The sequence below is a fragment of the Erinaceus europaeus genome, chromosome 4, assembly GCF_950295315.1.
Source record: "Erinaceus europaeus chromosome 4, mEriEur2.1, whole genome shotgun sequence".
NCBI classification, from domain to species: domain Eukaryota; kingdom Metazoa; phylum Chordata; class Mammalia; order Eulipotyphla; family Erinaceidae; genus Erinaceus; species Erinaceus europaeus.
The window spans coordinates 117,209,093-117,235,522 of NC_080165.1; the positions used below are offsets into that span (position 1 = coordinate 117,209,093).

The 26,430-nt window shown below is 38.9% G+C and overlaps 1 protein-coding gene across 1 annotated transcript in view; it reads left to right on the top strand.

Annotated features, from left to right (window-relative positions):
- The window catches only part of SLC2A12 (solute carrier family 2 member 12), a 94,282-nt gene that overhangs the window by 45,361 nt on the left and 22,491 nt on the right, over positions 1 to 26,430 (top strand). Inside the window, 1 exon segment of the mRNA XM_007520048.3 lies at positions 25,284 to 25,406. Within this exon segment, the coding sequence (XP_007520110.1) occupies positions 25,284 to 25,406 (123 nt within the window).

Here is a 26,430-nt window from a genome sequence, read left to right on the forward strand (position 1 = left end):
TAGATGTCTGTGCCTTTTCTTCCTCTGTCTCTTTGTCTCTGTCTTGATCATTCTATCTGAAAAAATCAGACTGAGAATAGTGAAGTCCTGACAACAAAAACTAATTTAGCTCTTCTTGCAACAGTCATTGTAACTCAGAAAAAAAAGTATCTAGATGTCCTTGCCAAAATGGTAATTATGAATTTTTTAGATTAAAAAATCAGATGTTGGGAGTCAGGCAGTAGTGCAGCAGTTTAAGCACAGGTGGCGCAAAGCTCAAGGACCAGCTTAAGGATCCTGGTTGGAGCCCCCAGCTCCCCACCTGCAGGGGAGTCACTTCACAGACGGTGAAGCAGGTCTGAAGGTGTCTTTCTCTCCCTCTCTCTGTCTCCCCCTCCTCTCTCCATTTCTCTCTGTCCTATCCAACAACAACAACAACAGCAATAAAAAAAAAATCAGTTGTCTGTTAACTTCTTCCCTTGTGAGCAGATGGAAGGAACTCATCTAAGGTCATGTATTAAGTAATCTGGGGGAAAAATTAAGTTTGATAATGAGAATATAACTGTCATCCTTAAACTACCTTTGTATTCATACACTGATTACACTAAAGATGCCAAGTCATTGCCTTCAATAGCTTATGCTACAGACGTTGGAGTTCCAGCAAGAACTCCTTGAACAATCAGGAGGAAAAGAGAAATGTCAACAGTAGTGAAGGTAATCAGTTCTCTCATTGACCCAGCACATGCCACACCAGGAAGGATGCCAGCTGTAAAGATTTAGGGACAGATGAATGTGATACAACTCTTGTTTCATGGACCTTTAGACAAGCAGATTCAGAAGAAAAGAGGTGCTACATTAAGATGAAAGTAATAGTGATGACGAATAAGAAGACAAGTGAACAAAGTATACTTGGAAAAAGATGATTTCAGATGAAATTTTGTATTTCAAGATGCCATGACCACCGGTACGAGGATAGGTCAAAAAAGGCATTTCTGAAGTGGAGACATTTGGACCTGAACAAAGTAGTGTGTAAATCTTGAAGGAAGAGATTAGTAGAGGTAATGATAAGCCAAAGACCTTGAAGGGGACATGAACTTAAAGAGATAAAGGAACAGCAAGAAAACTTATTAAGGTTACATAACGTAGTGTTTAAATCTGGCACAGATTTTGGTATCAGGCTATCTGAACTTGTGCTTCACTTTCATGACATAGATCTTTAAGCAAGTGGATTCTCCTTTTTAGGCTTCAATTTCTAAACCTAAAAAAATGGAGTAACAGTGTTTACCTTGACAGTATAATTATAGGACTAAAGCAATCTGTTTAAAAGCTATCTGTTCTAATACCTGGAATGCAGTGTGGACCCAATATACTTAGTTATTAGTGCTGTTAAATCTCTTTCGATGGTCTGTTTGCTTAGGTCTGTCAGTACACACAGGAAATGCTCCACAGCCCTATACTGAATTAGATGATGCCTTGGTTCCCTTCTGTGTACTATTTAGTCCAAGCAAGATTAAAGAGAATAATAATGTGGCTTGATGTATGGTTCAGTTTGGAACTACCTGCAGTGAAAAGAGATTTTTAAAAAGACAAGTTTTACAGAACATTTTGAGATTTGGGTGAAAGGTGTGATTTAAGTAAAGAAACACTCAAATCCCACTCTTCTAAACTGCTGCAGCTAGTTCAGACTATAAATCCTTGGTGCATACAAATTTGGTGGACTGTCATTTTTTTCACCTAGGACTTTGTCCAAAGTAGGACTCAGGTAGTATTTGTTTTGCATTTGTTTGTTTGCCGCCAGTATTATGGCTAGGGCTTGGTACTTGGACGAACAGTTCATTGCTCCTGGTAGCCATTTTTTCCTTGTTTATTATTATTTTTTATTTTTATTTGATAGGGCAGAGAGAAATAAGAGGGGAAGGGAAAAGAGGAAAAGAGACACCTGCAGTACTTGCTTCACTGCTTTTGAAGTTTCCATCTTTTTTTTTTAAATATTTATTTTCCTTTTTGTTGCCCTTGTTTTTCCACTGTTGTGGTGGTTATTATTGTTGTTGTTATTGATGCCGTCGTTGTTAGACAGGACAGAGAGAAATCGAGAGAGGACGGGAAGACAGAGTGGGAGAGAAAGATGAACACCTGCAGACCTGCTTCACTGTCTGTGAAGCGACTCCTCTGCAGATGGGGCGCCGGGGGGCTTGAACTGGGATTCTTACACCGGTCCTTGCGCTTTTCACCACGTGCGCTTAACTCAGTGAGCTACTGCTCAACTCCTGTGAGGTTTCCATCTTGTAGGGGAGAAGTGAGGTCTGAAACCCTGTCATTTACACATGTGTACTTAACCAAGGGAGCCACCACTCAGCCCCCAGTACTTGTTAGATAATTTTTTAAAAAGTGTTTATGAAAGTCTTTTCAGTTTCCATGATTAAAGGAAAATATTCTTGAGTCTGTGATTCATATACTTATCTCTGCAGTTGTAAATCTGACTCGATGTTTTATAAATTAATGTGGAACCTCATGTACTTCAGACCAAAAATTGTAGCTGAGTGAATCTACTCAATTGAAGATGCATCAAAGTTTCCAATATTTAATGAGTAGAGAAGGCTTGTGTTTTTTAATTTACTAGAATTAAGGTTATTTTTTAAAGATTTATAGTGGTGAGTAAAACATTATTTATCAATTTCATTTCATTTCCACCAAGTATTAGCCTCAACCCTTCCCCTTAAAAAGATTGAAATGCCATACCATGGGACAACTATTTTTGCCATGACTTAGGAAATGAATGCATTTAAACTTGATTCTTTACAGAAAATACTTCAAAGCAATTCCTTTATAGAATTTCTAAAGCAAATAGGTGAAGATCAGAACTGGAATTCATAGTTTCTACTTACTTAGCTAGCACTAGAGTTTATTAAAATATTTTAATGGATTGTCTCAGATTTCTGAGTCAAATTAAATCTCTCCAATGTAATGGTAAAGTCCAAAGTTAACAATAGTAAGAGAACTTTGTGTAAAAGTAATACCATAGCTACAAGTAATTAAACCCTGAAAAACTATAAACCGTGATTTTAGCTGATACATTAGCCTGTCTGAGTTTCATGGATTTTAACAACAAACAAACAATATATATATGTATATATATATAACACATTCAGGGCAAGGAAGTGGCGTGCCTGGTTGAGTGCACACAGTATCCTGTACAAGGACCTGGGTTGTAGCCCCCAGTCCCTATCTGTGGGTAGCAAAGAAGGAAGTTAAGTTTCACAAGCGGTGAAGCAAGGTTTTAGATGTCTCTTTCTCTCCCTTTTTCTCTCCTTCCTGCTTCCCTTTCCTTTCTTTCTTCTCCCCTCTCAATTTCTCTCTGACCTATCAAGTAAAAAGAAAATGGAGGGAAAAAATGGCTGTTGGGAGCAATGGATTTGTAGTGCAGTCATGGAGCCCCAGTGATAATCCTGGTGACAAAAAAAAAAAAAGTATAACACTACCTTGACATAGCAATAATTATAGCAATAGTTATAGTGACAACCAAAATATCACCATTTTCCCTAGGCCCCTAAGCCCCAATTCTACATACATATAGGCTATTTTAGAGAAGAACTCAATACCAAGGAAAGCTGAAGCTTTTATAACAACATCAAACCAGCTTGATTATTTTCCAGGAAGGAGACATTAATTTACTAGATAGTAATCAATACTTCCCTTTTCTCCAGAGAAGACAGTATCTCCATCTTCCAAAGCTTAGAGCAAATGCAGCATTTTTTTTTTAACCCCATAAGACATGCATAGACTAGACTCATGGAGAATTAACTCTCAACTTGACTGTTATAAAAAAGTCACTTCTCTGTTTCTCAACAAAGAACAAAATTTTTTTTTAAAGTTCAAAGATCAACTACTGAACCTAGGTTTTTGTTTGGTTTTATGGAATCTAACCAGCCTTTTGGAGACTAGATATCAACAAGAAGCATAAACTTATCTCTAATAACATTAAAATTTAGATTTTATACCCAAAGAATTCCAGTTTTTTTATTATTATTTATTTAAGAAAGGAGACATTAAAAAAACCATAGAATAAGAGGGGTACAATTCCGCACAATTCCCATAACCCGATCTCCACATCCCACCCCCTCCCCTGATAGCCTTCCCATTCTCTATCTCTCTGGGAGTATGGATCCAGGGTCGTTGTGGGTTGCAGAGGGTGGAAGGTCTGGCTTCTGTAATTGCTTCCCCGATGAACATGGGCGTTGACTGGTCAACCCATACTCCCAGTCTGTCTCTCTCTTTCCCTAGTAGGGTGGGGCTCTGAGAAAGTGGCGCTCCAGTACACATTGATGGGGTAGTCTGTCCAGGAAAGAACACTTCATCTGCACTATTACAGTCTTTAGGTCCATGATTGTTCAACAATTTGTTTGGCTTTGTATGTTAACTCTCTTTTCAGCCACCAGGTTCCGGAAGAATTCCTGTTCTTTGAAAACAAATTGTTCACATGCTGTCTGTACAACTAGACACTGTGAGGATTCCAGTGATGTTAAACAGTAGGTTCTAATTTGGGAGTTTATTTAGCTGTTTTTACTCCAAGACATACTACACTTAGAAAGAATTGCAGGCCAGATGTACATCAAATGTTTCAAAAGAGATTTTGATTGTGTGTATTTCCTCCTAGACTCCAGGTCTGATAGAACCATTACTGTCTATCAATTTTTCTTGGTCTGCTTCTAAATTCTGCTTCTGAGACCCCTTCTGTTGCATTGCTTGATGCTGTGGTCTATTTACATAATCATTGTTTTGTTCACACTGGTTTAATCCCCACTGGTTCGAGCTCTTTTTCCACTCTGCCCCCCTCTCCTAGTCACATGTTTTCCACCGTTTAATCCCCTCTGGTTCGAGGGCTTTTTCCTTCTCCCCACCCCCTATCCTCCGTACATCCTCTTCTGACCTGACACTTCTGCCTCAGGAGATGTAAAGGACAGGGCTTTCTAATGAAGACAGATTAGATTAGATAGCTTGCACTGCATTCCTCATCAATAAAGACTGAACTGCGTTCCCAGCTTAGCCATGAGTCTCTGGTCGTCTCTCTCCCACCCGCAAAGCTAGACCAGCAAATTTTAAATGTTCGTTTTCCTTTTCAACCTTTCTTATGAGATAATTTAGAGAGATTGAATGTTGTACATAGTAGTTTTAAACAGTACAGTTTTATTATTAAATATAGCCTTCTCCACCCCCTTTTATTTTTTTGCCTCCAGAGTTATTGCTGGGACTCCATGCCTGCATTATGAATCCACTGCTCCTGGAGGCCATCTTTTCTCCATTGTTGTTGTTGGATAAAACAGAGAGAACATGAGAGAGGAGGGGAATACAGAGAGGGGGAAAGAAAGATAGATACCTGAGACCTGCTTCACCGCTTGTGAGGCAATTTCCCTGCAGGTGAGGATCCGGGACTGGAACCGGGATCCTTGCTCAGGTCCCTGCCTTCACACTCTGTGCGCTTAACCCGGTGTGCTACCACCCGGCCCCTTCAAATATATCCTTTATACAGTCATATTCATAGTGAGTTTAAGTGTAGTACAACTTTAAGAACTTTCAATTTTTTTCCTTTTAAAAATTAGACTTGGGGGAGCCAGGTGGCGGCATACCTGGTTGAGTGCACATGTTACAGTGCTCAAGGACCCAGGTTCTAGCACCCAGTCCCCACCTGCAGGGGGAAAGCTTCACAAGCAGTGAAGCAGTGCTGCAGGTGTCTCTCTGTCTTTCACCCTCTCTATCCCTCCCAACCTCTTGATTTCTGACTGTCTCTACGCAATAAATAAATAAAGATAATAAAAGATTTTTTAAAAAAAAATTATACTGCTCTTATTACCAATATTCGCATACATGCTGCCCTTTTGCTTTTTCTAGTATGTTAAAATTCACTTTGAATGAAGTGGTCCTATGATGTTAGTCACAAAAATAATGTAGCATATACAAAAAAAAAGAGAAGTATTTGAATGAGTCTGTACTAGCTGTAACCAAGCAAAAGAGGAAGAACTTAAGAGTATACATTCCTAACTAGTTAAATCACATTTTCTTCTTGGAGTTAGAATTCTCAGTAAACAGTATCAACTAGAACCAAAGAGTGTAAAACTGTTTTATAGCATGATCACAGCTAAACACAGACCAAATGATATCAATTCCATTATCACTAGCACCTATTCACATAATATCCTAATGTTTAAAGTTCCTCTCAGACTAGCATTATTATTTCAGTTCTTTGTTCTTGATGATTATGAATATTAGGGATGGAGAGGTAACACAGAATTATAGTACAGAATTTGCCCACCTGAGACCTCATAGGATCTAGGTTCATTCCCTACATCCCATATGCCAGAACTAAGTAGTATTCTGCTCCTTCTCTCATTAAAGTGCATTAGTAGTGCTGGGCTAGCGTTACAGGTGTTCCCGGGCACGTGGTCTCTGGGTTGGAGAGAACTTGACCAGAGCCAACCTGGGCTGCTGCTTACTCAGCAATGCGGGAGAGGAACCAGGAACTTGTGGCAGAGCAGAAACACAATTCATCTTTATTAATCAGAGACAATGCCTTTATATCTTTTGAAACAGAAGTGGCAAGTCAGAAAAGGAAATGTCTAGGAAAGGGGATGCAGAAAAGGAAAGAGCTGCTGAGGTAGAAAGCTTCCATAGCAACTGTTGTGAAGGTTTTAACCAGTGGGATTAATTAATACCCTGCAGGTAGGGCAGGTCTCAGGCAAAACAATGATTATGTAAATAGACCATAGTATCACTGATGGAACAGAGCAGGGGGGCTGCCCAACATAGTAGGGCAAGGGAGACAGCATATTGATTATGCAAAAAGACTTTCCTGCCTGAGGCAATGTGTTCCCAGGTTCAGTGCCCCACACCACCATAAGCTAGAATTGATCTGGTCTCTCTCCCAACATCTTTTTGTTTCTCTCACTCTCTAGAAAAGTACATATTTTTAAATAAACAAATTAGTAAATATTTTAATACCATGAACAGTGCCAGGGAAAATAGTGCAATAGATAAAACATAGACCTAGAACCTGGGGTCTTGAGTTCAATATCCAGCTCAATATGCCAGAGTAATGGGTTAGTTCTCTCTCTCCCTCTTTTATTTTTGATCTCCACTGTGACTTCACAGGTTCCGGTCAACTTTATCAGGTAGAAAAAGAGAAACAGAATAAAGGAAAAGATATCACAGTAGTGATATCTTCAGCTCAATAAGGTACAGGAATGACCCTGTGTCATGTACATGACAAAGTAGGTCCAGTGTCCAAGTGATCTATCTTTATAATCCTCTTACCCCCCTCCATTTTCACAACTGATTAAATAGTTTTACAAAAGTATAAGATTTCAGGGGTATAATTTCACATCTATATATGGTATATGTAAGTTATCACACACCCTCCACAAAAATTCTGTGTCCTCATCTTCATAACCACAGTTCTCATAAAATCCAAGAAGCACTTTGGTTAGCAGTTTGTTTGTTTTGCAAGTTTATTTGTTTCAGTCATCAATATTCCATATATGACCAGAATCCTCTGTTCACTGCCCCATACCTCTTATTTCTTTCTTTCTTTTTTAATTTTTATTTATTTATTAAAAAGGAGACACTGACAAAACCATAGGATAAGGGGTACAACTTCACACAGTTCCCACCACCAGAACTCCATATCCCATCCCCTCCCTTGATAGCTTTTCTATTCTTTAACCCTCTGGGAGTATAGACCCAAGATCATTGTGGCATGCAGAAGGTGGAAGGTCTGCCTTCTGTAATTGCTTCCCCACTGAACATGGGCATTGACAGGTCGATCCATACTCCCAGCCTTCTTCTCTCTTTCCCTAGGGGGCAGGGTTCTGGGGAATCAGAGCTCCAGGACACATTGGTGGGGTTGTCTGTCTAGGGAAGTCTGGTCAGCATCATGCGTCTGGAACCTGGTGGCTGAAAAGAGAGTTAACATATAAAGCCAAACAAGTTGTTGACTAATCATGAACCTAAAGGCTGGAGTAGTGCCGATGAAGACTTGGGGGGGCATCTCCATTCTGTAGATAGCTAGTAGGCATACTTCAGTCATATTCCAAAGGGCCTGTAGTTATACTAGTTTCATTTATTTATTTATTTTACCTCTTATTTCAATTAGTAGAATCACTTCTAGTTTGATCCATCTTGTTCTAAATCATACAACATCATGTTTTTTACTTCAGAGTAGTATTCCATTGAGTATATGTTCCCAAACTTCTTTATCCAGTCACCTGTCACTGGGCATTTTGGAATTTTTCTATATTTTTGCTATTGTAAGTATTACATCTGTGAATGTAAGGGAGCATCTATCATTTTTATTAGTGATATAGTAGTGGTTTACAAGATAATATGATTACAGGACATAGTTCCATACCAGGATGCATACTTACATCCTTTGAAATTAGTGCTTCTATGTCCTTTGGATCTCTGCCTTGGAGTAGTATTGCTGGATGAGTTGTCTGTTTATTTAAGGACTTTCTATACTGTTTTCCATAGGAACTGCACCAGCAGTGTTCTAGAGTTATTTTCTCCACATCTTCACCGACACTTTTCATTTCCTGTTTTGTTGATGTAGTCCATTCTTATGGGTGTGAGAAAGAATCTTAATGTAGTCTTAGTTTGCATTTCTCTAATGATTAGTGATATGGAGCATTTTTTCATATGACTATGTGTCATCTCAGTGTCTTCCTTAGAGACCTGCTTATTCACCTATTTTGCCAACAATTTTCCTGGGTTGTTGGTTGTTTTGTTGTTGGGTTGTTTGAGTTCTTTGTAAAAATATTTATATCAGTCTCTTGTTGAATGTGTTATGTGCAAACACCTTCTCTCATTTGCTTTGCTAATATTTTATCTTTGTGAATTTTTTTTTTTTTTTTTTTTTTTTTTTTAGTGTTCAGAAGCTTTTTAATTTGATTCAGTCCAGTTGGTTTGTTTTTGTTTTAGTTTCCCTTGCCTATGGGGTTAAGTCTCCAGACACAACTTTGTTGTTACGGTCCTGAAGTTTTTTCCTTTGTTTTCTTCTATGTATTTTATAATTTCAGGTCTTTCTCTTCTTTCATTATTCACTCATTCATTAATTCATTTCCAGGTAGAGAGACAAAGACATAGAGACAGAGGAAGAGAATGAAATCACTACAATAAACAAAACTTTCTTTAGTGCAGTGGGGACTGTGCTTAAACCTGAATCGCATACATGACAAAGCAGGTACCTTTCCAGGTAAGCTATCTTGCCAGCTCTGTTCTCTCTCTCTTTCTCCGTCTCCCTCTCCCTCTTTCCCTCATCTCTGGTTAATCAATAATCAAATCTTTAAAAATAAAATAAAGCTTTCTAATTAGGATAGGGCAGCGAAATAGCTAACATGGGTAATGTTCTGCTTTGCTCTGCGTGTGACCTTGGTTCAACCCCCAGTGCAATGAAGAAAACTTGGGAGCTATGGTATCTTTCACTGTCTCTGTCTGCTTTTTTGTCTTTGTCCCTATCTGAAAAAAGTCATCTTGTTATCCTAGAGTGGTGAAACCCTACTGATAACCAAAAAAAAAAAAAAAAAAATTGTATTGGGCAGAGACAGCTCACTGGGTAGCATGCCTTGCTATTCACATAGACCAGGTACAAGCCTCAGCACTACACAGAAATTACTGTCGTACTAGAGGAAGCTCTAATGGTGCGGTCTGTCTCTCTCACTGCCTCTTTCTCTCTGTGCATTTGTCTTTCTGAACAAAAACTTGACACAGAGCTGTGAAACTGCACAAGTTTGAGACCTGGACTCAGAAGAGAAATAAATACATAATAATAAAATTATGAATACTAGACAAAAATGACATTCAAGAAACAAGTTTTAATACCAGCTTAATAAATATAGACATTTATGTATTACTTTATTGTTTTACAAAGCACAGTATTAAGAATTTCTCTGGAACATTTACACTAAAGAAAACCCCAAATTTTCTGAATTCCCAAGTATCAATCCCAGAAGTACAGCATAAAGTACATCTGAAGCATGACAGTCACACTACAATATAAACTAAAAACTACCAATTTCTTAAGTTTATAGCTAATTTGTTTTACATTTTGATTTATAGTAGTCTACAATTTATAACATACGTGCTTTGGGGGTTCACTTTCCAGGGCAATCCTTCAATATCATTTTGAAGGAAACCAACATCTTGATTTTTAGGAAATGATCCACTTACTAAGATATCTCTCTATGTCTTTATGACAGATCTTCTCTCACTAAAACCAAATCATGCCTATTACCTGTCACAAATCTGATAACTATACATGTGTCAAAATATAAAAATTCAGAAATAACCATCAAAAAGTGGAAATATTGTTATAGGTATGACATAGAAAAATAGTTCTTTTTTAAAAAAATTATATTTATAAAAAGGAAACATTGAATAAACCACAGGATAAGAGGGGTACAGCTCCACACAGTTCCTACCACCAGAACTCAATATCCCATCCCCTCCCTTGATAGCTTTTCTATTCTTTAACCCTCTGGGAGTATAGACCCAAGATCATTGTGGCATGCAGAAGGTGGAAGGTCTGCCTTCTGTAATTGCTTCCCCACTGAACATGGGCATTGACAGGTCGATCCATACTCCCAGCCTTCTTCTCTCTTTCCCTAGGGGGCAGGGTTCTGGGAAATCAGAGTTCCAGGACACATTGGTGGGGTTGTCTGTCTAGGGAACTCTGGTCAGCATCATGCTAGCATCTGGAACCTGGTGGCTGAAAGAGAGTTAACATATAAAGCCAAACAAGTTGTTGACTAATCATGAACCTAAAGGCTGGAGCAGTGCAGATGAAGACTGGGGGGGCATCTCCATTTTGTAGATAGCTAGTAGGCATATTTTAGTTATATTCCAAAGAGCCTGTGGCTATACTACTGTGTTTTTTTTGTTTGTTTTGTTTTTTTGTTTTTGCCTGATCCTGAAATCTTATATGCAGGTGGATCCAAGTTATTGTCTGGGGAGATGATGTCATGGCTGGAAAAAGGACCAGAAAGCTGGATCAGGGAAGAGAGTAGCTCCCAAATAAGGGAAAGGTGTATAAATATTGTGGACTGTGAGCCCCATCAATTTGATGTGATCTGGGGCCCATATTCAGCTTAGGAGCTATGTGACCTCTGCATCCCTGTAGATCTGAGCTCACATTCTGTGGTCATCAGTAGGAACATTCCAAGCTGCCCCAGTATCAGGAGCCATCTTCCTTAGGTATAGCATACAGTATATTGTCCAGTGTCATTAAAGTTCAGGGCACTAATTGGCCGGGCTAGCTTCGCGGCGGTAGACAGAGACAGAGACTCGAGGACACACGGCTGGGCAGAGAAGCTGCAGTTTAATCTTTATTCATGAGCGGGCAAATCACCACACCATGTGCTTCTCCATCTTTCTCCTCCAGGTGGCTGCAAGGACTCTGGATGTCTGTAGGGGATCGGGGGCGGGGACAAGGGGGCAGGGAGCAGTGTGTGCTTGCGAAACTAGCAGGGGGGGGGGGGGGAAGGAAACCAAACCAACATGAGGCATACCAGTCCAGCCTCCCTTCAGAGGATGGAACATTCTCTACCATTGTTGATCCAACTTGAGGGCAATGTCCTATGGGGGCCCACAAAGGGGTTTATTTTGTTGTTCCTGATAGGAATGACAGGTAGCAATGGATAGAGGGATTTATTTGAAGTCTAAGCCCATCATGTCTGTTTGGTAATCTCAGAACTCCTCAAATAGGGCCCCAGCCTGATAGTGACTAAAGAGTTATCGTTAAAGTATGCCAGTCTATTGCCCTTACTCAGCTTTTGTAGTCCTTGCTTTGATGAGGTTAGCTTTGGAGTGAGTGAGAGAACTGGAATAGGAAGTAAGTCAGGAGAGTACTTAAGTCTAAGTAGACACTAATTCATTATGAACTTTATACTGACTCACTATAGACTATTGTGTACTTTTGCTTTCAGGTATATATTTTGCCCTAATTTATGGATACATGTGAACATACACTCTATCTTATGGGACCTGGTCTATATCTAGGTTTTGGGATTTTGTTAGTATGTGAACCTCCTGGAGTGGAGTTAGAGAATACTATGAAAGGAAAGGTCTCACCCGAGTAATGAGGCTGAAGGGTGGACATTCTATGCCTGACGTCTCTGGACACAGTCTGAAGTGAAGCATGCTGTGGTGGTACTCATTGTGGTGATTAGGTTGTGATCAGCAGATGCAATATCATTTGGTATGAATTGAGAGAAGCATGCAGGACAGTGAGCCCCACCCTATAGGTTCCAGGACTGGGGGAAATACAGGCTCTATAGAGGAAGAGGGAGGTTCCTGCTGTCTTAGGATTTAAGAAGACAATAGATAGTTATTGCTATAATCACATTATTGGGCAATTGGGTTAACTTTGAAATATCCCTTTGTTAGGATTTGCTGTATCATGCACATCACCATAATTTATGTCCTTTGACATTATTTGTATATAGCTGTTCCACCGGTTGCTTCTGTTCTCCCTGGTCTAAGCTTTTAAGAGAGTCAACATATCAAAGACTCAGCCTATGTATTAAAAAGACTCAGTCTGTGATTTTAAAAGTTTGAGACATTCAATCAATTTTCCCCTCTCATACTAATTAAATAGTAATTTATATGGCTACAAATTGATAGGAGTGTACATAAACACCATTCCCACTACCAAAAGATTTTGTCGCACCCCATCCCCCCCCCCCCCACTGCCCCATGAAGCTGTACATCTACACTCACCCTCACCCCATGGTTTTTACTTTGGTGCCCTCCTCCAAATTCAGTCAAATCCTGCTTTGAGTTTCCCTTTCTGATATTCTTTTACAACTTCTGTTTATGAGTGGGATCATCCCATTCTTATCTTTATATTTCTGACTTAGCGCATTTAACATAATTCCTTCTAGCTCCATCCAAGATAGGTCAGAGAAGGTGGGTTCATGGTTCTTAACAGCTGTGTAGTATTCCTTTGTGTATGTACACCACAACTTTCTCATCCACTCATCTATTGTTGGGCACCTGGATTGCTTCCAGGTTTTAGCTATTACGAATTGTGTTGCTATGAACATAGGTGTACACATACCTTTTTGGTTGGGTATTATGGAGTCCTTGGAGTATATCCCTAGGACAGGGATTACAGGGTCATATGGAAGGTCCATGTCTAGCATTGTAAGAGTTATCCAGACTGCTCTCCACAGAGGCTGGACCAGTTTACATTCCCATCAGCAATGTGGAAGGGTTCCTGTGTCCCCACAGCCTCTCCAGCATTTGTTGCTACTGTCCTTTTTGATGTATGCCATTCTCACAGGGGTGAGGTGGTATCTCAATGTTGTCTTTATTTGTATTTCTCTGACAATTAGTGACCTAGAGCAATTTTTCATGTGTATGGTAGCCTTTTGGATCTCTTCTGTAGTGAAAGTTCTGTTCATATCTTCTGCCCGTTTTTTGGATGAGGTCATTTGCTTTCTTGTTGCTAAGTTTGATGAGCTCTTTGTATATTTTGGTTATTATTTTGGTTATCTCTTGTCTGATGTGTATGGCATGTGAAGGTCTTCTCCCATTCTGTGAGGGATCTCTTTGTTTGTGTGATAGTTTCTTTGGCTGTGCAAAAGCTTTTCAACTTGATATAGTCCCATTGGTTCATTTCTACTTTAGTCTTCCTTGCAATTGGGTTTGTATCATCAAAGATGTCCTTGAGGTTTAGGTGGGAAAGTGTTCCACCAATGTTTTCCTCTAAGTATTTAATAGTTTCTGGTCTAACATCCAGGTCCTTGATCCATCTGGAGTTGATTTTTGTTTCTGGTGAGATAAGGTGGTTCAGTTTCATTCTTCTGCATGTTACAACCCAGTTTTCCCAGCACCATTTATTGAAGAGCCTCCTTCCCCCATTTAATACTTTGAGCCCCCTTATCAAAGATTAGATGTCCATAAGAGTGGGGGTTTAGTTCCTGGCTTTCAATTCTGTTCCACTGGTCTGTGTGCCTATTTTTGTTCCAGTACCGGGCTGTTTTGATGATGATGGCATTATAATATAGTTTGAGATCTGGGAGTGTGATGCCTCCATTTCTGTTTCTTTTCCTCAAGATGGTTTTGGCAATTCTAGGTGTTTTCTGGTTCCAGATAAATGATTGCAGTTTATGTTCTATTCTCTTATAGAAGCTTGGTAGAACTTTGATGGGTATTGCGTTAAATTTGTATATGGTTCTGGGGAGAATATTCACTTTGATGATATTAATTCTTCCAGTCCATGAGCATGGAATGTCTTTCCATTTCTTGGTATCATTTTATATTTCCTTGAATAGTGACTCATAGTTTTCAGTATACAAGTCTTTTACTTCTTTGGTCAGGTTTACTCCTAGGTATTTTATTGATTTTGCTGCAACAGTGAATGGGAGTGATTTCTGGATGTCTTCTTCAGATTTATTGTTTGCATAAAGAAATTTCACTGATTTTTGTACATTGATTTTGTAGCCTGACACCTTGCTATATATTGCCTGATAACTTCCAGTAGTTTTCTGCTGGATTCTTTAGGTTTTTCTATGTATACTATAATATCATCTGCAAATAGTGAGAGCTTGATTTCTTCCCTTCCAATCTGTATTCCTTTGATTCCTTTCTCTTGCCTGATTGCTATGGCAAGAATCCAATACTACATTGAAGAGTAATGGTGATAATGGACAGCCCTTTCTAGTCCCCAATCTGAGAGGAAATGCTTTCAGCATCTGTCCATTGAACATGATGTTGGCTGTAGGTTTGCTATATATGGACTCCACTATTCCAATTTTTTGTAGTGTTTTAAGCATGAATGGGTGTTGGATTTTTGTCAAAGGCTTTCTCTGCATCTATTGAGATAATCATGTGGTTTTTGGCTTTGCTTTTATTGATGTGGTGAATGACATTGATTGAGTTACACATGTTGAACCAGCCTTGCATTCCTGGGATAAACCCCACTTGTTGTGATGATCTTTTTGATATACTGCTGGTATGCTGTTGGCCAGGATCTTGTTTACTATTTTGGCATCTATGTTCATCAGAGATATTGGTCTGCAGTTTTCCTTTTTTATTGTGTCCCTATCTGCTTTTGGTATCAGGGTGATGTTGGCTTCATAGAAGGTAGAAGGGAGTGTTCCTGTTTCTTCAATCTAGTGGAAAAGCTTTAGAAGTATAGGTATTAACTGTTTATTGAAGGTTTTGTAGAATTCGTTTGTGAAGCCATCTGGTCCAGGACTTTTGTTGTTGGGAAGATTCTTAATAATGGTTTCGATTTCTTTGTCTGTGATTGGTGCATTTAGGTTTTGTAGTTCTTCCTGGTTCAGTTTTGGAAGGGCATATGTTTCTAGGAATTCTTCCATTTCTTCCAGATTCTCTAGCTTGGTGGCGTATAGTTCTTCATAGAAGTTTTGCGTGATTTTCTGGATTTCTGTGGTGTCAGTTGTGATATCTCCTCTATCGTTTATAATTTTATTAATTTGAGTCTTTTCCTTTTTTTTTTTTTTTTTAGTGAGTCTGGCTAGGGGTTTGTCAATCTTGTTTAATTTTTCAAAGAACCAAGATTTGGCTTCATTGATCTTTTGTATGGTTCTCTTATTTTTGATGTTGTTTATTTCTACTCTAATTTTAATGATATCTGTCCTTCTGGTTGCTTTAGAAAAATAATTCTAATGATTGCATAACAATCCTTTTGTAACCCTAGATATTTCTGATGCTCACTTGCAACTACACTGAAGAATGACATTTAAAAAGTTGTCAGTTGGTAACTTGTCATAATTAAGTTTTGTTGTTAATTCAGGAAGCTGAACGAAACTGCTAATATAAAATCTCAATACCTTGTTTATTTTCATGGTTCTTAAAAGTGATAAATCTTACCCAAATAAAAAGTAGAAATGTATCATGTCACTCAAGAAATAATATACACCAGCATATGCATAATAAAGATATATCCCATTTATATAATCAAATAAGACATTACCCATAAATATTACTTTTAATTTTTAATAACAATTTCTAAAATTTTATAAAGTTCTATAATTTATATCCATTTCATATTAATTATTGTCCTAATAACTTAATTTAGAAAAAGCTTATAGAGGAAATATATGGAACCTAAAATTTATTTATTTTTAAGTTTTCTTAAATGATTTAATAGTGATTTACAGAATCATAAGATAATTGTTCTACATCACACTCACCACCAAAATTCTGTCGCCATTTTCTAGTGCCAGATTTGTTACTGTCTTTCTTTTCATGTGTTCATGTGTTTCAATTCTCTATATTCCACATATGAATAAAACCATCTAGTAATTGTCTTTCACTGCCTTACTTCACTAAGTATAATTATTTCCAGTTCCCATCCATTTTGTCCAAAATGTGTTCTTTTTTTAATTACTAGGTAGTACTCCACTGAGAATATATCCCATAACATTTTTCCCCCAAGCAGGATTATTGCTGAGGCTCAGTCTGACACTACGAATTCACCACTCCTGCAACCATGTTCCCCTACCCTTTCTCTCTCTCTGTCTTTACACACACACACACACACACACACACACACACACACACACACACACCACATTATTTGATGAAACAGAGAGAAATTGAGAAGTGTGAGGGCACTAGAGAGCAAGAGAGAAAGACCCTGCAGACATGCTTTATCACCCACAAAGTGTCCCCGTGCAGATAGGGATCTGGGGCTCAAACCCAGGTCCTTGCACATAGTTACACGAGTGTTTGAATGAGTGTGCCACCACCCGGCCCCCAAAATTCCATAATTTATTTATCCAGTCATCTGTGGATGAGACTTTAGGTTGCTTCCATAGTGTGGCTTTTATGGATAACACAGCTATAAACTTGGGGGTAGAGGGGAAGAGGTGCATATGTCCCTTGGAATTAGTGTTTTCATATATTTTGGGTAATGGCTAAGAGTAGTATTGATGGATCATACCATACCATTTTTATAGTAGCTGTACCAGTTTGCATTCTTACTGGCAGTGTTACAGAGCTCCTTTTTCTCCACATTTTCACCGACACTATTTCCTGTTTTGTTATTATTGGCCATTCTTACTGGTGTAAGGTGAAATCTCATTGTTGAAACCTAAAATTTAAATTTCAGGTAATACTTTTTTTAAGGGAAGCAGAATAGTGTGGTTGATAAAATATTTTGGAGTTTGAAAAGCCATTACAGTAGGGTAGACCACTAAATTCAAGGGGAAAAAGAAATGATGTAAAATTTGTGCTAAATACCTTATTTCTACATTTTAGTGGGTGATTATGAATATAAATTGGTGGTACAATACTTAAATTCTACTGAAAGTATCTATATGAGTGACATGTTCTGTTTTAAATGTTATAGTTAAGGGGCCATGTGGTGGTGCACCTGGTTAAGTGCACACATTACAGAGTTCAAACCCCTAGTCCCCACCTGCAGGAGAAAAGCTGCATGAGCAGGGTTGCAGGACTCTCTCTCTCTCTCTCTCTCCTCTCTCTCTCCTCTCTCTCTCCTCTCTTCTCTCTCTCTCTCTTCTATCTCTCTCCCCTCTCAATTTCTCTCTGACTCTATACAATATAGTCTCTTGGTGCTTTCCTCGTTCCTAACTACTTCTAAAAGGTATGTTTTATTCAAGGTTGCTACCTTTGAGTATATATACTATATAATATATACTTTTCTAAGAAGACCCATGTTCAGCTCTGGTTTATGATGGTGAAGACTGAACCTAGAACCTTGGAAGTTCAGACATGATATTACATCTGTTCAGATTGTTTATTCACATCTATCCACCACCAAAGTGCCACCTTTTCCCACTGTATCCCTTACCTCATTTTATTTATTTATTTATTTATTTATTTTTGCTTCATTTGATCATATCTGGGGCTTACTGTTCAAGGCTGACTTTTTCAGAGAGTAAGTAACCACAGCCCTGAAACTTTCTTCAGCATGGTGGGGTCTTTGCTCAAACCTGGGTTGTATACATGACAAAGTAGTGCACTATTCAAGTGAGCTACTAATAGTTGGCTGGGCATTTTAGCCCTCTCATTTTTAATAGCTTTAGATCTGTAAATACAGACCAAGTGCTTATTCATGTTTCATTCTTTGTCCTTGCTCTGTTTCTTAAATCCCAGTGAAATTATTTAGCATGTATCTGTCTCTTTCTGCCTTATTTTTATTTATTTATTTAGTTGTAGTTATTTATGTCTTCATTGTTGGCTAGGACAGAGAGAAATGGAGAGAGGAGGGGAAGATAGAGTGGGGGAGAGAAAGACAGACACCTGCAGACCTGCTTCACCGCCTGTAAAGTAACTCCCCTGCAGGGGCTGGAACAGGCATCCTTACACAGGTCCTCGCGGCGCTACCGCCCTGCTCCCTCTTTCTGCCTTATTATACTTAGCACGATCTCCCACACAGCCATGCCTGTTGTAGTAATAGAGATAATCTCATCTTTTTGTAAATGAGCCATAGTCCACTGTATGTGTGCAGATATCACATTTATTTATTTATTTATTTATTTATTTTGGATATAGACAGAGAGAAATTGAGAGGGGCAGGGGAAATAAAGAGAAAGAGAGATACAGATATATATGGAAAGAAAGACACACACACACACACACACACACACACACACACACACCTGCAACACTGCCTCTCTGCTTGTGAAGCTTCTCCACTGCAGGTAGGGGCCTAGGGGCTTGAACGTGGGTCCTTGTACACTGTAATGTGTATAGTTCTTTTTTATAGCCTGTTGGCACCTGCAAACAAAAGGGTTTTATTTATTTGTTTTCTTTGTTTATATTTATTTATTTACTTATTCCCTTTTGTTGCCCTTGTTTTATTGTTGTACTTATTGTCATCGTTGTTGGATAGGACAGAGAGAGATGGAGAGAGGAGAGAAGACAGAGAGGGGGAGAGAAAGGTAGACACCTGCAGACCTGCTTCACCACCTGTGAAGCCACGCCCCTGCAGGTGTGGAGCCAGGGGCTCGAACCCGGATCCTTACGCCAATTCTTGCACTTTGCGCCACCTGCGCTTAACCCTGCTGCACTACCGCCCGACTCCCAGGTTTTTATTTTTAACTCTAGCAGTAGTTTTGCTAAAGATTAATCTATTTAGTACAGGTTCCATTAATTTTTTTTTTTAGTCATTTCTGCCAGTTTTGACTTGAAATTGCTAAGACAGAAAGAGTGGGGGAACCTAAGGTTTTATTTGACACTTTATTTTATTTCTTTTTATTTTACTTTTCATGTTATTGGGAGGGGCAGTGGTTAACAGTTTATAGTACAGTTGTTGACACATGGCTACCATTCCTTATCTTCCCATTGTAGAGGTCTGCTATTTATTCTCACCCCACATTAGATCCTTTTCCAAAATCATACACCAGGACCCCAAAGTCACCCCCTTCCTAGCTTCTTCCTGTCCTTCCTTTCCCAGAGTCTTTTCTTTGGTTCAATGCCCTACATCTAACTGTAGTTTTACTTTGTGGTTTCCCTTTCTGTCCTTGTTTCTTAAGTTCCACCTATGGGTGAAATCATCCGGTATTCCACCTTTTTTTTCCCCCTTCTTTTTTTTTTTTTGTACTCCAAGGTGATAACCTTGAATCAAATGTACCTTTTAGAAGTGGCTAGTAGTGAAGAAAGCACCAAGAGACTAAGAATGATGAGATACAACAAAGAAAATTAAAATAAAGCTACCACATCATTGTTGATGTTGGAGATGATGTTGAAACCTGTGCAGTCTAGGTGTAGAACTTCCTCCTAGCTGACATTGCTAGATGTTAATTCTCTGGAAATAGTATAAACACCTCCACAAATCACTCAAACCATGGTCTAGCATATCAGGTGATGCAGGAAGAACGCAAGTCAAATGGAATGTGAGCCTCAGGGTATAAATCTGAACGCACTGAGAGTTCAAAGGCAACTTCCATGGAAAGAACTGCCACGGTGGCAGCAATATGGAGGGGGGCATGTAAGTATTGATTGCTGCTCTTAATCTTTAGCCCATGTCCTGCACTAAACATAGAGACACACCAGTTTGGTTGTCTTTTATTATCTTTTTTAAATGAATAGTCAATTTTAATTTTTTATTTTATTTATAAAATGGAAATATTGGCAATACCATAGGATAAGAGGGGTACAATTCCACACAGTTCTTAGAACCAGAATTCCGTATCCCATCCCTTGAAAGCTTTCCTGTTCTTTATCCCTCTGGAAGTATGGACTCAGGGTCATTATCCTTCATTATCTTTTTATGACATTCTGTACAGCCTTTAGAACTGGCTGCAGATTTTGTCTGGATCAGACGAGTTCTGACAGGCAGTTCTAATGATTTATCACTATATGAAATAGGATTTCTAACATCTGTGGATGTTATTTCTCAACAAGTCCAAAATTTCCTCAATCCTTGCACCATAGAGAAGTTCTTAGAGATATGTGGAGATTCTGGCATTTATAAACCCACAACTAGTTGAAATAGTCCTGAAATGGTGGGGTTGAAGGTGGAATAACAGAGATCAAGAATTATTCCAGGGTCAGCTAAACTGTAGCAACAGCACTCACTGCAGAAAAGTTCAACAAATTTCTGGCTTCATCACAAGAAAATTGCACAAAGCATCCCATATGGACTTATCATCCTAGTAGGAGGCAATGACAAGGCCTCCCAGAGACAGCCACAACTTCTTTAATATGGTGTTTGATGACAACTTGACTTTCCTTGGGGAAAAACTAAGCCATCTCAGTGGAAAACAAATTAGTGATTTTTAAGAAAACATCTGTCTGCTGTTATAAACATCATACTAAACTCCCATGCGATGGCTAATATCTCTGTGCTCTATAATTTTTGAATTGATGTGAGCTTCTGCACTCCTTTCATTTTGGACACTGACAGTTCCTCTTTAGAGAGTGTGAACACCTATAAGATTCTGACACTGTTTTGTTATGTCTACCTTTCTAGAAGTTACTGTTAGGTTTTTATTTTACTCTCTCTGGATCTGAAAGCCTATAATTTTATGGTTCTGAAACTATTCTTGAAGTATTTGTCTATTGCTGCAATATACTATTTGTCAATACATGATAAATCAAGGCATTGATTATTTATTGCTTTTCATTAATAATTTCAAAAATTTTATAGTTGTATGCCCCCAGGAACATGCCTAAAATGGTTTCGCTAGCTTTCTTCTACCCTAAAATCCCTAATCTCATCTGTTCTGATCCTACTTTCTGGTTCCTGTTCATTAACCATCTTATCTCAACTTAGGTCATGCCACCTTCCAGATACCAGGCTGCAGATGCTACCATGACTCCACCCCAACTTCTCTGTGCAGATCTCACCAATGTGTCCTGGAGTGCTCTGGTCCACTAGGGAAAGATAGAAACAGGCTGGGGGTATGGATCGACCTGTCAGTGCCCTTGCTCAGCAGCAAAGCAGCTACAGAAGCCAGAACTCCTACCTTCTGCTCCCCATAAACAACCTTGATCCATACTCCCAGTGGGGGAGAAGTGATAGGATGAAGATAAAGGAACTCTGCACTCCAGCTCCATTAGCACCCAGAGAGAGAGAAGGAAAAGGAGAGGATCATATGGAGGTAGCTTTAGAGAGAAACAGAGGATTGAAACAGGAAAAGAAGGGGTAACTTTGTATAAATGTGAACAGATAGTTGTAGAGAAGATGGTCAGCCCATGTCTGTAACTTTAGGAGAACTGTGGTGGATTGCAGTGGAGAGAGTGAAGATTCAGAACTCTGGTGGTGGGAATAGTGTGCATTCAAACCCCTGTTGACATGTAATTCTATAATTTAAAAATATTAAAAAATAAAAATAAATTAAAAAATTTTATGCAATGGTGCATTATCATTTGAAACATCAGATGTAGGGTTTTCCTGACAGATTTCACTTGGCGACTGACGGTGTTTTCTTTTTTGTTGTTGACTTAATTCACTGTCTGGACTTCAGTTACTGTAATGCATGCATGACTAGGACAAACTTTCAGTGTGAACTTTGGATTCTCCTACGCAAGTCCTTGAGAGTTTTGATTTGCCCACTTATAACTAGGGCTTTGGACAACTGTCCCATGTTCTTATTGACAAGAGGCAGCACTTCTGTAACAGCAGACCATTCTCATTTGAGGATAATGTGTTGTTTCTAGTAACCCCAGTAATGATTTTCCCAAAGTCACACCAAATAACACCAAAAGACAATTATTACCAAAGATGGGGGGTAGGGGTAAGGGGTGATATTCCCAGTTGAGGGCAAATGTTATATGTGTGCTAGGATCTAGGTTTGAGTCCCTGCTCCGTACCTTCAGTAGAGAAGCTTCATAAGCTTCATAAACTGGTCTGCAAGTGCCTCTCTATCTCCTCCCCTCTCAACTTCTCTCTATTCTATCTAACAAAACAACAACAACAACAAAAAGGCCTCTGGGAACAGTTAGTTTGTTGTGTAGGCAATGAGCCCCAGTGATAACTCTGTTGGCAATAAAATAAAAACAAAAGGTACAGAGGAGAAGATGAGTTTTTAGTGATGATGAAGTGAGATAAAATTAAATCACTAAAACCTGCACGATTTTTTTCTGTTAAAATGAAAGAGTATCCCTCCATTTGACCTTCTTCTCAAGATTGCCAAAGCAAAACTTCAAGAAGGGACTTCCATGTCACCTTGAACCATGTCAAGTACACATGGTAGGGACTTCAGGGGATAGATGAAGTGTAGATTGTTATGTGTATATATAATTTTATCCTGTATTTGCCCAGGGTCAGTTTATTCAAAGGTGTTACCGGGATTGTGCAACTACCATTCTATTGGCAGCAATATTCCCAGATTCTCAAAGCTCAGGATCAGGTTCTCTGAACATTGCAATGGACTCATTAAATTCTAAATAATCAAGCAAGGACAAAATATACAAGACCTCAATGATAATTTTGGGGAGCAGGAAGTGAAGGTGAGGTACATGGGATTTCTCTCTCTCTCTCTCTCTCTCTTTGCTTTTTTTTTTTTTTTTTGCCACCAGAATTATCACTAGGGCCAGGTATCTACACAACAACTCTGCTGCTTCTAGTGGCCATTTTTCCCCCAGTAGAGAGAGGGATAAATGGAGGAGAGGGAGAGAGAAAAAGAGAGAGTAAATGAGAAAGAGAGAGAGCGCTGCAGTACTGCTCTACCACTTTTGAAGTTTTTTTCCCTGAAGATAAGGACCATAGCCCAAACCTGGGTCTTTTCTCAAGGTAATGTGTGCTCCCTACTGGCTATGTCACCTCCCAGTTCTGGGATTGCATTTTGAATTCCTTGTTAACTAGAACAATAACCCCATTCCCTTTGTTACAATTATTATCTGTGTCCTAAAGGTAACTCTACCTAGACCCACTTAGAAAAGATAATCAAGAGAGGAAAAAAAAAGTTTGTCCAGTCCACTTTGATAACTCAGTTTTTTTTAGCTAAAAACAGCAAACTTGCCATGAGCAAATATTTTCTCTATAGTATATAATTTTGTGCTGAGAAGCAAATATAAAATTTAGAGGCACAGCAGGTTGTTGATTTATTTTTATATATAATTTTTATTTATAAAATAGAAACACTGACAAGACCATAGGATAAGAGGGGTACAATTCCACACAGTTCCCACCACCAGAACTCTGCACCCCATCCTCTCTCCTGATAGCTTTCCTATTCTTTGATAGCTTTCTGATTGTTGACTTCTAACCCAAGTAGGTAAAGGCTTTGGCCGTGGAGTCTCCTCAGTTTTCTTGTCCACACTCCACCACCAGACCCCCAACCAAACACACACACACACACACACACACACACACACACACACACACACACACACACACTGCCTCTTCTGGGCTAGGATGATGCAGCTGGTCTGTGTGTAAACATTGACTTTCTAGTACAAGGTGACCTAGCCAGCAGTGAGTCAGTCTGGGCAGCTCCTAAATCCTTTCTTTGGAGTAAAATATGCTTATACTCCTCTCATTTATTCATTAACAAACATTTATTGAGCTCCACAAAGAGAGGACCATGATTTTGAAAAAAAAAAAAGCATAATTTCCACAGACTTACTTCCAGAATTCAATGTCTCTCCACCACTTCTGAGCTCTGTGACCTTGAAAGTTATTAACTCCTTTAAGGCTCAGCTTTTTAAGAAATCAAACGGGGAGTCGGGCTGTAGTACAGCGGGCTAAGCGCAGGTGGTGCAAAGCACAAAGACCGGCATAAGGATCCCGGTTCGAACCCCGGCTCCCCACCTGCAGGGGAGTCGCTTCACAGGCGGTGAAGCAGGTCTGCAGGTGTCTATCTTTCTCTCCTCCTCTCTGTCTTCCCCTCCCTCTCTCCATTTCTCTCTGTCCTATCCAACAACAACGACAACAATAATAACTACAACAATAAAAAACAACAAGGGCAACAAAAGGGAAAAAATAAATAAAATAAAATATATTTAAAAAAAAGAAATCAAACGATCCTCTGGGAATTTTCTGAAATTACTGGCTCTCTCTAAGCTTCTTTGCTATAAGAGGGAATGGTAATAGTATGTACTCTATAAGAATTTAGGGAGGATCAAATGAAATATGGTTTGCAAAGTGTGCAGTCCATTATAGAAACCTGTAACTACTTTATTAGACAAACTGAGTTTGACAGACTATGAGCAGAAGACAAGTTAATTTGTATCTCTCTTGTCCTTTATAAGCTCAGCAGATAGATTCTATTATATTTCTTGTCTCTTTCAGATAATAAAAAGTCCTCTGATCAGTTTTGGTACCAAGTCTCCTTTTGGAAATTCAAATGTTTTGTCTGCTACAATAATTAAATCTTGCAGCACTGTTTAATCTACACCTTCTTTCTCTCCATCAAAATTGCCCCTGGTCAGGAAGTCCATGTGAAAGTAGCTGTATTTCCCACTCATTATCTATGATGCCAGAATCTCTTAAGGCTGGGGCAAAAGAGATTTTAAAAAGGCACCAAGATATGATAGGTTGAGCTGGACAAGATGGTATTGTGCTTGCCAGAGTTCCAAGGCTTACATTCTTAGTCCTGCAGGACAGGTTGACACAGTCACCATCCTACCGTTTGCAGTTATCAGTCCTATGTCACATACCATCATGTTATATCTCTTCCCCTATTCTAGGAGACCATTTTTTTTTCCCTGAGTCCTTCTCCACTCAGCTGCAAGTGAGGACAAAACATCTCTCTTCCTGAAGAAAGACATGATATTGTCTATATACCAAAAATCTCATGAGGCTACAGCAGTGATCACTGGACTGGCAGCTCTCACCTTAAATGCTTCTTTCATTTTAATTTCTCTTCTTTTAGTGCCCTGGCTGGTGCTCAGTGAAATTTTTCCTGTTGGAATTAGAGGACGAGCCATGGCTTTAACTTCTAGCATGAACTGGGGCATCAATCTATTCATCTCTCTGACATTTTTGACTGTGATAGGTAAGAAAACTTTATTTTCCTCTTATGTCGTTTTAGTTCTTGGAACAGATGTTAAGGAAGCATACTTTCCTAATAAAGATTATATTGTGAGCATTTTCAAGTATATTAGAAAATAAAGTGAATGTCAATGCACCTAATACATCAACCACCCAACTCAATTATCAATCACAGCTTATTTGTAACTTTACCTGTTCTCTATACTGCCAGTTACTTTGAGTCACATCCTGGGCAAAATGTGATTTTGTCTGTGACATCTCAATACAGGCATCTAAAATATGCGGCCAGGTGGTGGCACACCTAGCTAAGTGCACACATTACCATGCACAAAGACCCAGGTTCAAGCCCCCCCTCCCTATCTGCAGAAGGGATGTTTCATGAGTGGTGAAATAGGTCTTTAGGTTGTCTATCATTCTCTCTCCATCTCTAATCTACTGCTTCCCACTTAATTTCTTTCTGTCCTAACAGATGAAAATAAAAAGGAAAAAAATGGCCATTAGGAGTGGTGGGTTTGTAATGCAAGCACTGAGCCCCAGTGATAATCATGATGGCATTACAAAAATAAAATAAAAACAAAATTCTTAAAGTATAATACATTTGAAAAATTAACCACATGCCCAGATGACTGAATAGTATTTACTCTTAAAGTAAAGGTGAAGCTACACCTAAAAGTAGAAAAATCTGCACAGAAATGGACATGGAAATAAGAGTGACAACTTTCCACAGCAACAGACAGTGAGGAGATGAAGATACTTTCCCCAAGAAAGAAATCCTACTGCATCACAATAATCTGCTCTTGAAAAGAGATACTTAATATGCAGAGCTTTAAATTGGGGAGCAGAGGGCAGGTAATACCAAACTGCAAGCACCATCTTACACTAATCATGCTGGAATGGGAAACAGGAAACAATCGATATGTCTGCTCTTGACCTTCTTTTCAACCTTAATGAAAGCATTTGTGGATGTCATAGTGGAATTCTATCTCTATAGGAGTAGACACTAGGGTCAAATTTCTAGAGGAGAGCTT